The 13,840-nt window shown below is 42.9% G+C and overlaps 1 protein-coding gene across 1 annotated transcript in view; it reads left to right on the top strand.

Annotated features, from left to right (window-relative positions):
* IQGAP1 (IQ motif containing GTPase activating protein 1) overlaps positions 1 to 13,217 on the top strand; it is a 178,621-nt gene extending 165,404 nt beyond the window's left edge. The window contains exon 38 of the mRNA XM_075858086.1: positions 11,373 to 13,217. Within this exon, the coding sequence (XP_075714201.1) occupies positions 11,373 to 11,486 (114 nt within the window). The 3' untranslated portion in view covers positions 11,487 to 13,217. The remainder of the gene's footprint in view (positions 1 to 11,372) is intronic.
* The last annotated feature ends 623 nt before the right edge of the window (positions 13,218 to 13,840 follow it).

Raw genomic sequence — 13,840 nt, 5'->3', positions numbered from 1 at the left:
TCGTAAGCTCTGGGGGTTTGTGATGGAGAAGGCCTATCTTCGGATCTCTTCTTATAATAATGCCAAACAGACTTTGGGCGAGACCAAATACCCTACTCCAGAATCGGGTAAGCTTAGGGCAGGACCACCAAATATGGAGCATGTCACCGGGAGAGTGGCAACCACGAAAGCAAGAGGCAGGGTAGGTGGGAAAGGCACGTGCAAGTCTGCTAGGAACCAAATACCACCTCATCATGACTTTATAAGCCGATTCTAAAATATTTGTGTTAATGGAGCAGTGTGATACTATACTCCAGATATTATGCCAATCTGCTGGTTCGAGCGTCACCCCCAGATCCCGGTGCCATCTATCCACGTATGTGTGGGGAACAGGTGTGGGGTTGTTAAGGAGCCATTTATACAAGACTGATATGATCCCTTTAGTGTTAGGGTTGTTTTCGCAGATTCGCTCGAACTGTGAGTAAGAGTCTGAAGCAGTCTTGTTGTGGAGAAGAGAAGTAATCCAGTTCTTAAGTTGTAGATATCGGAACACTTCGCCGATGGGAATCTGCTGAGAGGTCTGAAGCTCACAGAACGAGAGAATCCGGGAATGGGTGGGCGTTAGAAGATGATGGACTCTGAGTATACCACTAGTCCACCACCATTTAAAGGCTTGGTAATTGTCTGTACCTGGGGAGAATAAAGGGTTGTGCCACAGGGAAAGGAGGGGAAGATGCGGCGAGATCAATCTGCTAGAATATTTAACTGAGTCCCATACCGATAAAATGTGCATGAGTGGGGGTGAGAGGTGGGAGGAGCGGAAAGAGGGAGGTAACCAGGGCACTGATTGGATCGGGGTTGGCGACATCTCCGGAATATCCAGGTACACCCATAGAGGCATATTTGCAGAAGCATGCAATTTAGTTAAGGGTGCTATCATAGCTGCCTGGTAATATTTGGAGACATTCGGAACCCCCAGTCCCCCATCTGCCTTTGGTGAACAGAGGGTGGACCTGGATACTCTAGGGCGTGCTCCCTTCCAAATAAAAGATGAGATCCGATTCTGGATGAGGCGCAGAATGTGTGCTGGGATTTTGATTGGCAGGGTTTGAAACAAATAAAGAAGCTTTGGAAGGATGGTCATTTTGACTGCAGAAATACGGCCTATCCAAGATAAATAGGTGGATTGCCAGGATGTCATCAAAGATGTTATTGAGCGAATAAGGGAGGGGTAGTTAGCGGAATACAGCTGCTCATAGGAGGGAGTCAACTGGATACCCAGGTAGTTCAATGAGTGTCCGGCCCACTGGAAGGGGAAATGGCTTTGTAGTGAGTGCAGGGTTTGTTGTGATAGATTAACATTTAAAGCGATAGATTTTGCGGGGTTTATAGTAAGTCCAGAAATAGCAGCGAAATCTGATAGAGTTTGCATTAAGTTAGGAAGGGAAATAAGGGGTTGGGAGAGCATGAGTAGCATATCATCTGCAAAGAGGGACAATTTATGTTGCACTCCCCCTAACTCCAGTCCCCTAATGTTCTGATTCTGGCGAATCATCATGGCTAGGGGTTCAAGTGCTAGGATAAATAGAATAGGGGATAGAGGGCATCCTTGTCTGGTGCCCCGTTCAATAGGAAAAGAAGCAGACTGGTAGCCCGCGTAGCAGACTTTAGCAGTAGGGTTGGAGTAGAGGGCGTGCACCCATGACATAAAGTGGCTACCAAAACCCCACTTCCCCAAGGCAAAATCCATGTAAGACCAAGATACTGTATCGAAGGCTTTTTGAATGTCGAGCGAGAGAAGCATTGACGCCACATTTCTCTTGCGTGCTAGGTGAACCAAGGATATAACTCTCTTGGTACAGTCGCTTGTATGTCTTCCAGGGACAAAGCCTGCTTGGTCTCCATGTATAATCCCGTCAAGGAAGCGGTTTACTCTAACCGCCAGGATTTTAGCTAAAATTTTTATGTCAGTGTTCAGGAGGGATATTGGCCTATAATTGGTAATTTGAAGAGCATCCTTTTGAGGTTTGGGGATCATTGCAATATGGGCTGTCAGGGTTGGTGTCCTAAGGGTTGTGCCAGTTCTGATAGTGTTAAAGAGTTGGGTCAAATATGGGCTTAGGAGCGGAGAAAGTTTTTTGTAATATAATGGGGAGAAACCGTCTGGGCCAGGAGATTTGGAAGGTTTTAATTCCTTGATAGCTGCCTGAACTTCAGTCTCAGATATCTCAGCTTCCAATGCTTCGAGATTAGAGGAGGTAATATCTGGAAAAACCAAATTAGCTAGCAAGCCTTCAGCCTTCAAGGGATCAAAAGGTGGGGGGGATGAGTATAATTTGGAAAGGAAAGTTTGAAATTGGGAAACAATCTTATTAGGGTCTGCTGTTATTGTGCCGGAGGCTGTCCGCAATCTAATTGGTTCTTTTGGCGCAGCGGGAACTCGCAGCTGACGTGCTAAAAGTTTACCCGGTTTATTGCTTTGCGAGTAATAGCGCTGCTTGGACCATCGTAGCTTACGTTCAGCCCGTTCCGTCAATAAAAGGTCAAGCTCTAATCTGGTAGCCTCAACTGACGCTTTATTAGCATGCGAAGGCGTCTGTTTCCAAGCATTTTCTTTTTGTGCTAGTGTTTGGTATAAGTCTGTTATCTTCTTTTCTCTGTTTTTTTTTTTAATAGACCCCAACCTAATGAGAGTCCCCCGCAGGGTGGCTTTATGGGCTTCCCATAGTATGATCGGCGAAGACGTGGAACCTACATTTAAGTTAAAGTATTCCTTAACCGCTTCTTCAATCTGTGCGAATGAGTCTTTGGATGTCAAAAGGGAGTCGTTTAGTCGCCAATTAAAGGATAGCCCCCGTGGGATTAGAGAAGAGAAGGAGACCTCAACCGGGTTGTGGTCAGACCAGGGTGTGCTAAGTATCTTTGCGGCGGAGCATAGTGGTAATGAACGCTGAGACGTGAATATGTGATCAATGCGACTAAAAGAGGAGTGGGGGTTGGAGTAAAACGTAAAATCTTTTGTATTGGGATGTAATTCCCTCCACAGGTCATGTAGATCGTGAGCCTGTAGCATGTCACTAAACATAGACGAGGAAGTTTGAGGTGTGGATGATGTCAGGGTCGGGGATTTATCTAAAGCTGGATTAATTACCAGGTTTGAGTCGCCCATGACCACTAGCAAGCCCTTTCGATTGGCATCTATCTGTTTAAATAAGTGAGAAAAAAACTCTGTTTGAAACTCATTTGGTCCGTAATATCCCACTAGGGTCACCTCTACATCAAATAGAGTACCGACCAGAATCACATATCGACCAGTAGGGTCAAGAATTTCCTTGTTACAAAGAAAAGGGAGATTCTTTCTGAAGGCAATAACTACCCCGCGTCGCTTTTCATGGGCATAAGAACAATGGAAAACAGGAAAGTGTGCACTAAGATGTTGTGGTTTGGAGGCAACAGAGAACCTGGTTTCCTGGAGGCAGACAATGTCCGCATGACAGGCTTTGTAGAAATGAAATGCCTTTGATCGTTTATGTGGCGAATTGAAGCCTTGGACATTATGAGAGATTATTTTCAAGGCAGAAGTAGCCATATGTATGATCTGATGATTTTATAATGATTTCTGACCGGCAGGGGGAAAGGGAAAGAAGGGCTGGAAAGAGAGGGGAGGGAGAAACAGAATAGGTAAAAAGGGGTGTAGAGACAAATATGCATTTGGAAAACTGAAGAGGGAAATTCGTCCGAAAATCGACCGAAAAGGGTGGACAGTAGCACAGGGGATACTACTGATAGAGTTCGGGTTCGCCAACACCTGGGCACAAAGGTGTGGTAACGGCAATCTGTTGAGGTGAACTTAAACACCATGTCATGACATATAGGGGAAAGCAATGACAGAGAGGGGAAAACTAGCAAGGGAGTATGGGCCAGGGGGAGAGAACATTAATTTCCAGAACATTCTGCCCCAAGTAAGATGGCGGACCAGGCACGCCGAGTCGCGTTCAATCATATAACCAAAATTAAACATTGCCATCAATCAAGGCAACAATTACTTAGAATTATCTTGCCGGTTGACCTCCTGCAGGCCATACACACAGTGCCGCCTAAAGGCAAGGCAAAGTATGTCTAGCCGGCAGGACAGCAAAGCGACAACCACGTTAATAGAAAAAATAAAAATAAATGGTTAGTGCCAAGTTAATAAGCATTGCATCTAGTTAAACAGCAAACTTATTCCAGATACAGAATTTCCAGAACATTCTGCCCCATGTAAGATGGCGGACCAGGCACGCCGAGTCGCGTTCAGTCATATAACCAAAATTAAACATAGCCATCAATCAAGGCAACAATTACTTGGAATTATCTTGCCGGTTGACCTCCTGCAGGCCACACACACAGTGCCGCCAAAAGGCAAGGCAAAGTATGTCTAGCCGGCAGGACAGCAAAACGACAACCACATTAATAGAAAAAATAAAAATAAATGGTTAGTGCCAAGTTAATAAACCTTGCATCTAGTTAAACAGCAAACTTATTCCAGATACAGCAAAACATGGCCTCCACTACCGCCCGCCACTCAGCAAATAGATCAGTCCCCGCCGCAAGAGAACCAATATACAGGGTGGAAACATGTTAAAAGTACTCATCCATCAGTCGGGGTCATCTCGAATATCATAAACGGATCCAGATCTCCCGGGTGGTCTGCGGGGGGGGACCTTGCTCCAAATAGGACGTAGCGGCGGCCCATCACGACGTTCCTGAGAAAGTTGACTTGATCGGGCGGCGTCTGTCGGTAGAAGCTGTAGGGTGACCAAAATTTGCCGAAGCTCATCTGCCGTGCTGGCCGAATAATATTTGTTGGCTAGAGAGAATTGGAGCTTGAAAGGATATCCCCATCGATATTTGATATGGCGGCTTTGTAGAACAGCCAGTAGGTTTCTCATATTTCGCCTTTTCTGTATAGTTATCGGAGAAAGGTCCGCAAATATTTGGTACTCGTGGCCCTGAAACTTTAGGGACGATGTGGCTCTAGCCTTTTGAGACAGGGTTTCTTTGGTGGCATAATAAGTGAGCTTCACCACTATGTCTCGTGGCTTGCCATCTTGTCGTTTAGGGCCTAGCGACCTATGAACCCGGTCCATCTCCAGCCTGTCCACCGGGAGATCCGGTGCCAGCTCTTGGAATAGGGCCGTAATGGAGGAGTTAAGGTCCTCGTATGTCTCGGGCAGACCTCTTATCCGGAGATTCCCCCGTCGTGCACGGTTCTCGAAGTCCTCCAGGCGTAGCATCGTTGAATCCAGGTCTGCTCTCAGTGAATCAAATTCGGCATCGTGCGCATTCAAAACTTCAATGGTGTCGTCCATCTTAGTTTCCAAGACGTTTGTCCTGGCTCCCAGTTCACGTATCTCTTTGGTAAGATCTCTCGACAGCTTAGAAGCGGTGAGCTGCAATTCTTGCTGCAGGAGCTGTTTAAATTTCTGCAGCAAAGAAGCGTCCCTGGTGGTGAACTGGGGTTCAGGTATCTGCGAGCCGTCTTCTTGGGAGCCTGCAATAAGTTCAGGCGAGGCCTGTATGTCGTCGTCCGAAACAGCCGACATGGCGGGCGAAGTTGCAGTCTCAGGCTGTGGGGCAGGGACGGAGGACTCCGGTTTCGAGTCCTTTCGGCCCACTGCGCTCTTCCGAACCATGAACAATCCGGGCAGAAGATCCTCCGGAGGAAGAAGAAGGGTAAAAGGGCGAGTGAATTCACCTCAAATGTTTGCTTTATATAGCTGTTGTGCCCAGGAGTCGCGGAGCTACCTCAGCATGCGGCCATCTTGGTTAGCAGCTCGCGAGCGCCCCCTCGCCTTAAGAATAATTTTAAAGAACTAGGCTACAAGCTGAAGAGAAGGACCTCCAAGGTTGTACTCTCAGGAATACTGCCTGTGCCATGCGCATCACAGGAAAGACAGCGGGAGCTCAGGGAGTTAAATGCATGGCTGAAGTCTTGGTGTAGAGGAGAAGGATTTGGGTTCCTAGAGCACTGGGCTGACTTTTCATTGGGGTACAAACTGTATTCTGCAGATGATTTGCACCTAAATGGAAGGGGGTCCGCTGTGCTGGGGGAGAGAATTCTAGCTGGGGTGGCGGAGTATTTAAACTAGGGCTGAGGAGGGAGGTCAATGTAGAAAAAAATGGGGTAGCCAGGTTAGAGAGGGGTCAGACTATATTGGTGGGGGGGAGAAACAGAATGTGGGGAGAGGACTAGACAACAAGATAAGGAGATCCTTTCGTTACAAAACATCAGTGTAAATAAAAAGGCCCAATTAATGTCAAATCACATTTCTGATAATAAAAGTGAAAAACTGACAGGCAAGTTAAAGTGTATGTTCACAAATGGCAGAAGTCTAGCAAGCAAAATGGGGGAGCTGGAGGCCTTGATACTGGAAGAAAATATAGATATAGTTGGTGTTGCTGAAACATGGCTGGACTCTTCACATGACTGGGCTGTAAATCTACAGGGTTTTACACTTTTTCGGAAAGACAGGACAAATAGGAAAGGTGGTGGTGTATGTCTGTACGTGAGAAATGATATGAAGGCGAGTGTGAAAGAGACAATAGTGGGTGAATACTGTGAGGAGGTTGAAACCTTGTGGGTGGAACTAGAAAGGGAGGTAAACACTGAAAAAATTACTTTTGGTGTAATCTATAGACCCCCCCAATATAACTGAGGAGATGGAAGGTCAGCTATATAAACAGATGGAGCGGGCTGCACAGGCGGGTACTGTAGTGATAATGGGAGATTTTAATTTCCGGGATATTAATTGGTGTCATGGTTCGGCTTCAACTGCAAAGGGGAGACATTTCCTCAACCTGTTGCAGGAAAATTTTATGGGCCAGTTTGTGGAAGACCCGACTAGAGGTGAAGCTCTGTTGGATCTGGTCATTTCTAATAATGCAGATCTTGTTGGGAATGTCAATGTTCGTGAAAACCTCGGTAACAGTGATCATAATATAGTTACATTTTACCTATACTGTAAAAAACAAACGCAGGCTGGGAGGGCAAAAACATTTAATTTTAAGAAAGCCAATTTCCCCAGGATGAGGGCTGCAATTCAGGATATAGACTGGGAAGAACTAATGTCAAATAATGGAACAAATGATAAATGGGAGATTTTCAACTACTTTGAGTTATTATAGTGCAAAATTTATTCCTATAGGTAACAAGTATAAACGACTCAAATTAAACCCCACATGGCTTACACCTTCTGTGAAAGGGGCAATACACGACAAAAAAAGGGCATTTAAAAAATACAAATCTGAGGGTACATCTGTAGCCTTTGTAAAATATAAAGAGCTTAATAAAATCTGTAAAAAGGTAATAAAATCAGCAAAAATACAAAATGAAAGGCAGGTGGCCAAGGATAGTAAAACAAATCCCAAAAAATTCTTCAAGTATATAAATGCTAAAAAGCCAAGGTCTGAACATGTAGGACCCCTAGATAGTGGTAATGGGGAGTTGGTCACAGGGGATCAAGAGAAGGCAGAGTTACTAAATGGGTTCTTTAGCTCTGTATATACAACAGAAGAAAGAGCAGCTGATGTAGCCGGTGCCAGTGCTGTTAATATATCAGTTGATATACTGAATTGGATGAATGTAGATATGGTCCAAGCTAAATAAAATAAATGTGCACAAGGCCCTGGGACCAGATGGGTTACACCCTAGAATTCTTAAAGAGCTTAGTTCAGTTATTTCTGTCCCCCTTTTCATAATATTCAGAGAATCTCTAGTGACTGGTATAGTGCCAAGGGACTGGCGCAGCGCAAATGTGGTGCCTATTTTCAAAAAGGGCTCTAGGTCTTCCCCGGGTAATTATAGACCAGTAAGCTTAACATCCATCGTGGGGAAAATGTTTGAGGGGCTATTGAGGGACTATATACAGGATTATGTGACAATAAATAGCATTATAAGTGACAGCCAGCACGGTTTTACTAAGGACAGAAGTTGTCAAACTAACCTAATCTGTTTTTATGAAGAGGTGAGCAGAAGCCTAGACAGAGGGGCCGCTGTGGATTTAGTGTTTTTGGACTTTGCAAAGGCATTTGACACTGTCCCTCATAGACGCATAATGGGTAAATTAAGGACTATAGGTTTAGAAAATATAGTTTGTAATTGGATTGAGAATTGGCTCAAGGACCGTATCCAGAGGGTTGTGGTCAATGATTCCTACTGTGAATGGTCCCCAGTTATAAGTGGTGTACCCCAGGGTTCAGTGCTGGGACCACTATTATTCAACTTATTTATTAATGATATAGAGGATGGGATTAATAGCACTATTTCTATTTTTGCAGATGACACCAAGCTATGTAATATAGTTCAGTCTATGGAAGATGTTCATGAATTGCAGGCAGATTTAAACAAACTAAGTGTTTGGGCGTCCACTTGGCAGATGAAGTTTAATGTAGATAAATGTAAAGTTATGCATCTGGGTACCAACAACCTGCATGCATCATATGTCCTAGGGGGAGCTACACTGGCGGATTCACTTGTTGAGAAGGATCTGGGTGTACTTGTAAATCATAAACTCAATAACAGCATGCAGTGTCAGTCAGCTGCTTCAAAGGCCAGCAGGATATTGTCGTGTATTAAAAGAGGCATGGACTGGCGGGACAGGGATGTAATATTACCACTTTACAAAGCATTAGTGAGGCCTCATCTAGAATATGCAGTTCAGTTCTGGGCTCCAGTTCATAGAAAGGATGCCCTGGAGTTGGAAAAAATACAAAGAAGAGCAACGAAGCTAATTAGGGGCATGGAGAATCTAAGTTATGAGGAAAGATTGAAAGAATTAAACCTATTTAGCCTTGAAAAAAGACGACTAAGGGGGGACATGATTAACTTATATAAATATATTAATGGCACATACAAAAAATATGGTGAAATCCTGTTCCTTGTAAAACCCCCTCAAAAAACAAGGGGGCACTCCCTCCATCTGGAGAAAGAAATGTTCAACCTGCAGAGGCGACAAGCCTTCTTTACAGTGAGAACTGTGAATCTATGGAATAGCCTACCGCAGGAGCTGGTCACAGCAGGGACAGTAGATGGCTTTAAAAAAGGGTTAGATAATTTCCTAGAACAAAAAAAGTATTAGCTCCTATGTGTAGACATTTTTCCCTTCCCTTTTCCCGTCCCTTGGTTGAACTTGATGGACATGTGTCTTTTTTCAGCCGTACTAACTATGTAACCATGATGGAAACCTGACGGACCGCTTTAGGCTATGTTCACATGGAGTATTTTGCAGGAGGAATATCTGCCTCAAAATTCCGTTTGGAAGTTTGAGGCAGATTTTCCTCTCCCTGCACGCCGATTTTCGCTGAGTTTTTCGCTGTGTTTTTCGCCCGCGGCCATTGAGCACCGCGGGCATAAAACAGCGCGAAATACGCTTTCTCTGCCTCCCATTGAAGTCAATGGGACGTCAGAGGCGGAAGCGCCCGAAGATAGGGCATGTCGCTTCTTTTTCCCGCGAGGCAGTTTTACTGCTCGTGGGAAAAAGACGCAGACGCCTCCCATTGAAATCAATGGGAGGCATTTTCGGGCCGTTTTTGCTGAGTTTTGTGACGCGGTTTCCGCGTCAAAAAACTCTGCAAAATACTCCGTGTGAACATAGCCTTAAAGTCAATGGGGTCCATATAGCACTATTGGAGTCTGTCGTGTGATGGATTCGACACTGCTGTTGTTTCCATTTTTCTGTTCCTATAATAGAACAGAAAAATGGAAATAGGAACGCAGATGTAAACACAGGATAAGCAGGATGTAGACCCAGGGCTGGCCTTTGGGGTGTACAACCTATGCAGTCGCACAAGGCGCATCAGCCACCCCTGTTAAAAGGGGAGCCACAGAAGGGTCACTGCATGTTGGTATTATTTGAACACTGAATGGTGGTATTCACAAAGGCATTGTGTAGCACTCGTACTTAGGTACTGTACGGTTCATTTCTTTTGCAGTGCATGGTGGTGGCGGAACGGTATAGGATTATTATTTAGGCAACTGTATGGAAATGTTATTTGGCCAACATATGGCACTGAAATTTGCCCAAGATACTGTATGGCACTTATAAAAACTACTTCCAAAATATATTGACTTATCAAACAGGCTGCCAATGACGCCGAGTACTTTGCCTTGGAGCAGTTTGGCTTCAATACATCACTATGAAATCACTGCTAACAATCCAGCAGAGTCTTGCTCCAGCACTGACACCGTAGAGGTTGCCTAGAGATCACTAGGATCGCACAATGTCAAGGTCTAGCGCAAGCCTAAGATCAGCCTACTCATAGCTTCTTGGTCCCAACATTTGTGGGGTCATATCCGCTTCCAATTTGTCTATTAAGGCTTATTTTGTTGCAGATTTTTGGCGCAGATTCCACCCCCGAAGATCTGCAACAAACCACAGTACAATGCAAGTGAATGGAGTTTAGACAACCCACATTAACATGCAGCAGAAAAATATCTGCAGAGTTTTCAGCGCAAGGTGCAGGTTAAAAATCCACGTCATGCAGTATTTTGCCTCTTCTCTGAGAGATAAAATCCACAGTAATTTCTGCATGGAAATCTGTATATTAATGAATATGGATTTACAATAATATAGACTGTGAAATAAGTATTTTCCATTTACCCAAATAATAGATAAACGTTGTCCTCGAATGACCGCATTTATTGATGTATAGCAGTAGCATGTGTAAATAATGCACATACCCTATATTGTGTGAGCTATATATATATACACACACACACACACACACTTACTCGATACTGTACCCCCTAATATAAATTATATTATTACAATCAACAAGGAGTGCCGTGAATATATAAAAGCATAAGGCTTCAGGCTTAATGCATTTATACAGTTCACAGAAAGATGACGTCTAATATTCTTTGTAGTTTACATTAGGGAGTACATTTATTCTTTATCATACTCACCTCAACTGCTGCAAAACCTCTTTTTGAAAAGTAACGGGGGATGTCTGGCCACAATTGAGTAAATATAAAACATCCTCCTCCTTTTCAAAAAGAAGCTCGACCGCCTCTGAGGAGTGTATTATGATGGATTTTATTAACCTCTTGTTTAAAGAGTGAACTCCACATTTTAGTGAATAAGTGGAAGACACAAAAGAATGAGCTTGATGTGATCTGTAACAGCTCTTACTGCAGAAAGACATACGAAGGATTTATAGAACATCAGTCATCTATAATAATCGTCAGACATCGGCATGTGAGGTTTATACATCTATTATTTACATACGATGATATTATTTACATGCGTACCTATGGACAATGTATACTGCCATTTATTACACATCAGTAAATGTCATTCATTTGTTTTCTAATTCCTGCATTCTCACTTTTTTTCTTGTTTCTTGAACGGTAGGACCTTCTCCAGCTGCAATATGAAGGGGTTGCAGTCATGAAGATGTTTGACCGAGCAAAAGTCAATGTAAACCTCCTGATTTTCCTTCTAAACAAGAAATTCTATGGGAAGTAAAACCGCAAGAGCTTCCAGATCTGAGGAGCAAGCTATAACGGGACCTTTTCTGCCTCCTTGTCACCAAAAATGGTGGCTACAACCTACATAAAATGCTTTTATACATGTATGAGGTCATGTGCCCAAACTCTGCAAGTACTGGATCTCGCTACCTGATGCTAAACGTAAAAAAAGCAGCACGGGGCTGCAGCGCTTCTACATTACGTTACATAGGAGATTAGCACTGGGTATATATTAACCCTTTCTGCTGAAGATTAGCATACAATATAACTGGTCTCACAGACCCGCTGTAACTTCATCTATAAATACATATGTAGTAGAATGTTTTTTAAATTTTTTTTTATTCTTGGTGTCAATTAAAATGATCTTTATAGATTATATTCCATATTATTTTCAAGTTTATGTTTCTATTTTAACAGTGCAGGCACTTTTAGCTTTTTTTGGTTGGTATGTTCTGCGCAGAGATCATTCGGAATTGAATCATGACCAAGCTTATTTATGAATAGATAGCGGCTTCTCCCTACGGCAGGGTTATGTGTAGTCTGCTTCACGGCTACTGTCAGTATTGACTCAATAGCTTGCTTGTATTCAGCTATGACGACACGTGGTGTGATCAAGTATCGGAGCCATCTAATAGGAAATACAGCTCTCAGGGCTTCTTATAATGGAGCCGTTGTAAATTAATCCCATAAATGACAAGTTGCTGTTTTTTGGAACTTATTGCTAAACTGGAATTAAGCACCAGGCTCATTTTCCTTTATCAGAAAGTCCAACCAGTTCCTTCTATGTCTCCGTTTTCTTGTAGGTGTCTTGCCTTAAATTTTGCAACTTTTTCATGTAACAGACCTAACAGAGGTTTATTATCAAATTTAGGCTTGCAATTTTGTGTTACTCAGGAAAGAAAAATTAAATGGAATAAAATAAAGTTTATAGGAAACCCAAGACGCAACGAGAAAAGCTGAATTATAATAATGCTACTTAAAATATTTAATGACAAATATTCTTACTAGTTCGAGTTTATAATCTTGAAGAGTCATAGACTACGTAATAAACACTATTTGTTTATGAGGAATTCAAATTTGTCTCACCCTCTTCAGGTAGATTCTATTTAGAATTGTAAATTCGTACACCTAGACATTTTTAAGGAGGAAAAAGATGACTTTTTATATTGATAGAGATATGTATATTGATTTTTAAATTAGTATGACAAAGTGACTCCATGTTCACGTCCACTGGGGTGAGATGAGTAGTCGCGTATTTGGCGTTTATTTAACATGTTTTATAGAATTTTACAGTAAAAGGGATGACGCCATCTCAGAACTTTATTTAGTAGCTGTCACTGCAAGGCTTGTACTGATAAGTAATACATATGCTGGATCTGCAATTATAAAGCTTAGGACTGCTTGTTTTTATTGGCTTCTAGCTTTTAAAGAAAACCATAAAATACATATCCAGATTCCCCTTCATGATGGTAATATAGAAATGACACGCATTGTGACTAGTTCATTACTATAGATCTCATGGCTGATATTAGGGTTTTAGAGGTCACGATGTATTAAGCAGTGTTCAACTTTGCATCTTTATTTATTGCAGGAGACACATATAGAATCATCACAAGCACATTGATTTCTTGTCTATATCAATACCTTCAGTGTTGGGCCTTTTGGTAAATGGGGCTGCCTGCCTGTATCTGTAGTTTGATAAGCTGAATAAAAAGATAATTTGTTTACATTTACGCTGTGATGTCGTTTACTTTTTATTTTATTTATGTCCAATTACACTTCAGATAGTTTGATCTTATCCTGTCTCGTAAAGTTAGAATGGCTCCTGTTCTAAATCGAAGCCATGATGCAGATGTCAACAGAGCCTAACCAAGATGGCATTAAATCCTGGTCACTACAATAGCTCATCTGACTGCTGCATTAAGAAGTGGTTATGGAAAGCACACCCAATCCAACAGTAATTTCATGAATCTACGTTAATTCTTTCCCTCTTGTCCATCAAATGCAAGTTTCCAAGGTGCTCAGTGCACTGTACGTCCTTAAAGAGGACCTGTCAGCTCTCCTGTCATCAATACATAGGTCAGTGTTTGCAGCAATCAAACTTAAAGGGGTTCTCTGGGACTTTTTTATTTTGATGGCCTATGCTTACGATAGTTCATCAATATCAGATTGGTGGGGATCCGACTCCCCCCCACCCCTCACGATCAGCTGACTAAAGGGGCCCCAGCGACTTAGCCCTTATTCACACAACAGGGTTTCCCGGCCGGGTGACGGTCGTTCATAAATCGGCCGTCACCCGGCTGCATTAGGAACAATAGACCCCTAATGGGGCTATTCACATGACCGATTTTT

The sequence above is a fragment of the Rhinoderma darwinii genome, chromosome 3 (genome assembly GCF_050947455.1).
Source record: "Rhinoderma darwinii isolate aRhiDar2 chromosome 3, aRhiDar2.hap1, whole genome shotgun sequence".
NCBI classification, from domain to species: Eukaryota; Metazoa; Chordata; class Amphibia; order Anura; family Rhinodermatidae; genus Rhinoderma; species Rhinoderma darwinii.
This window is presented reverse-complemented; position numbering and strand designations above follow the sequence as displayed.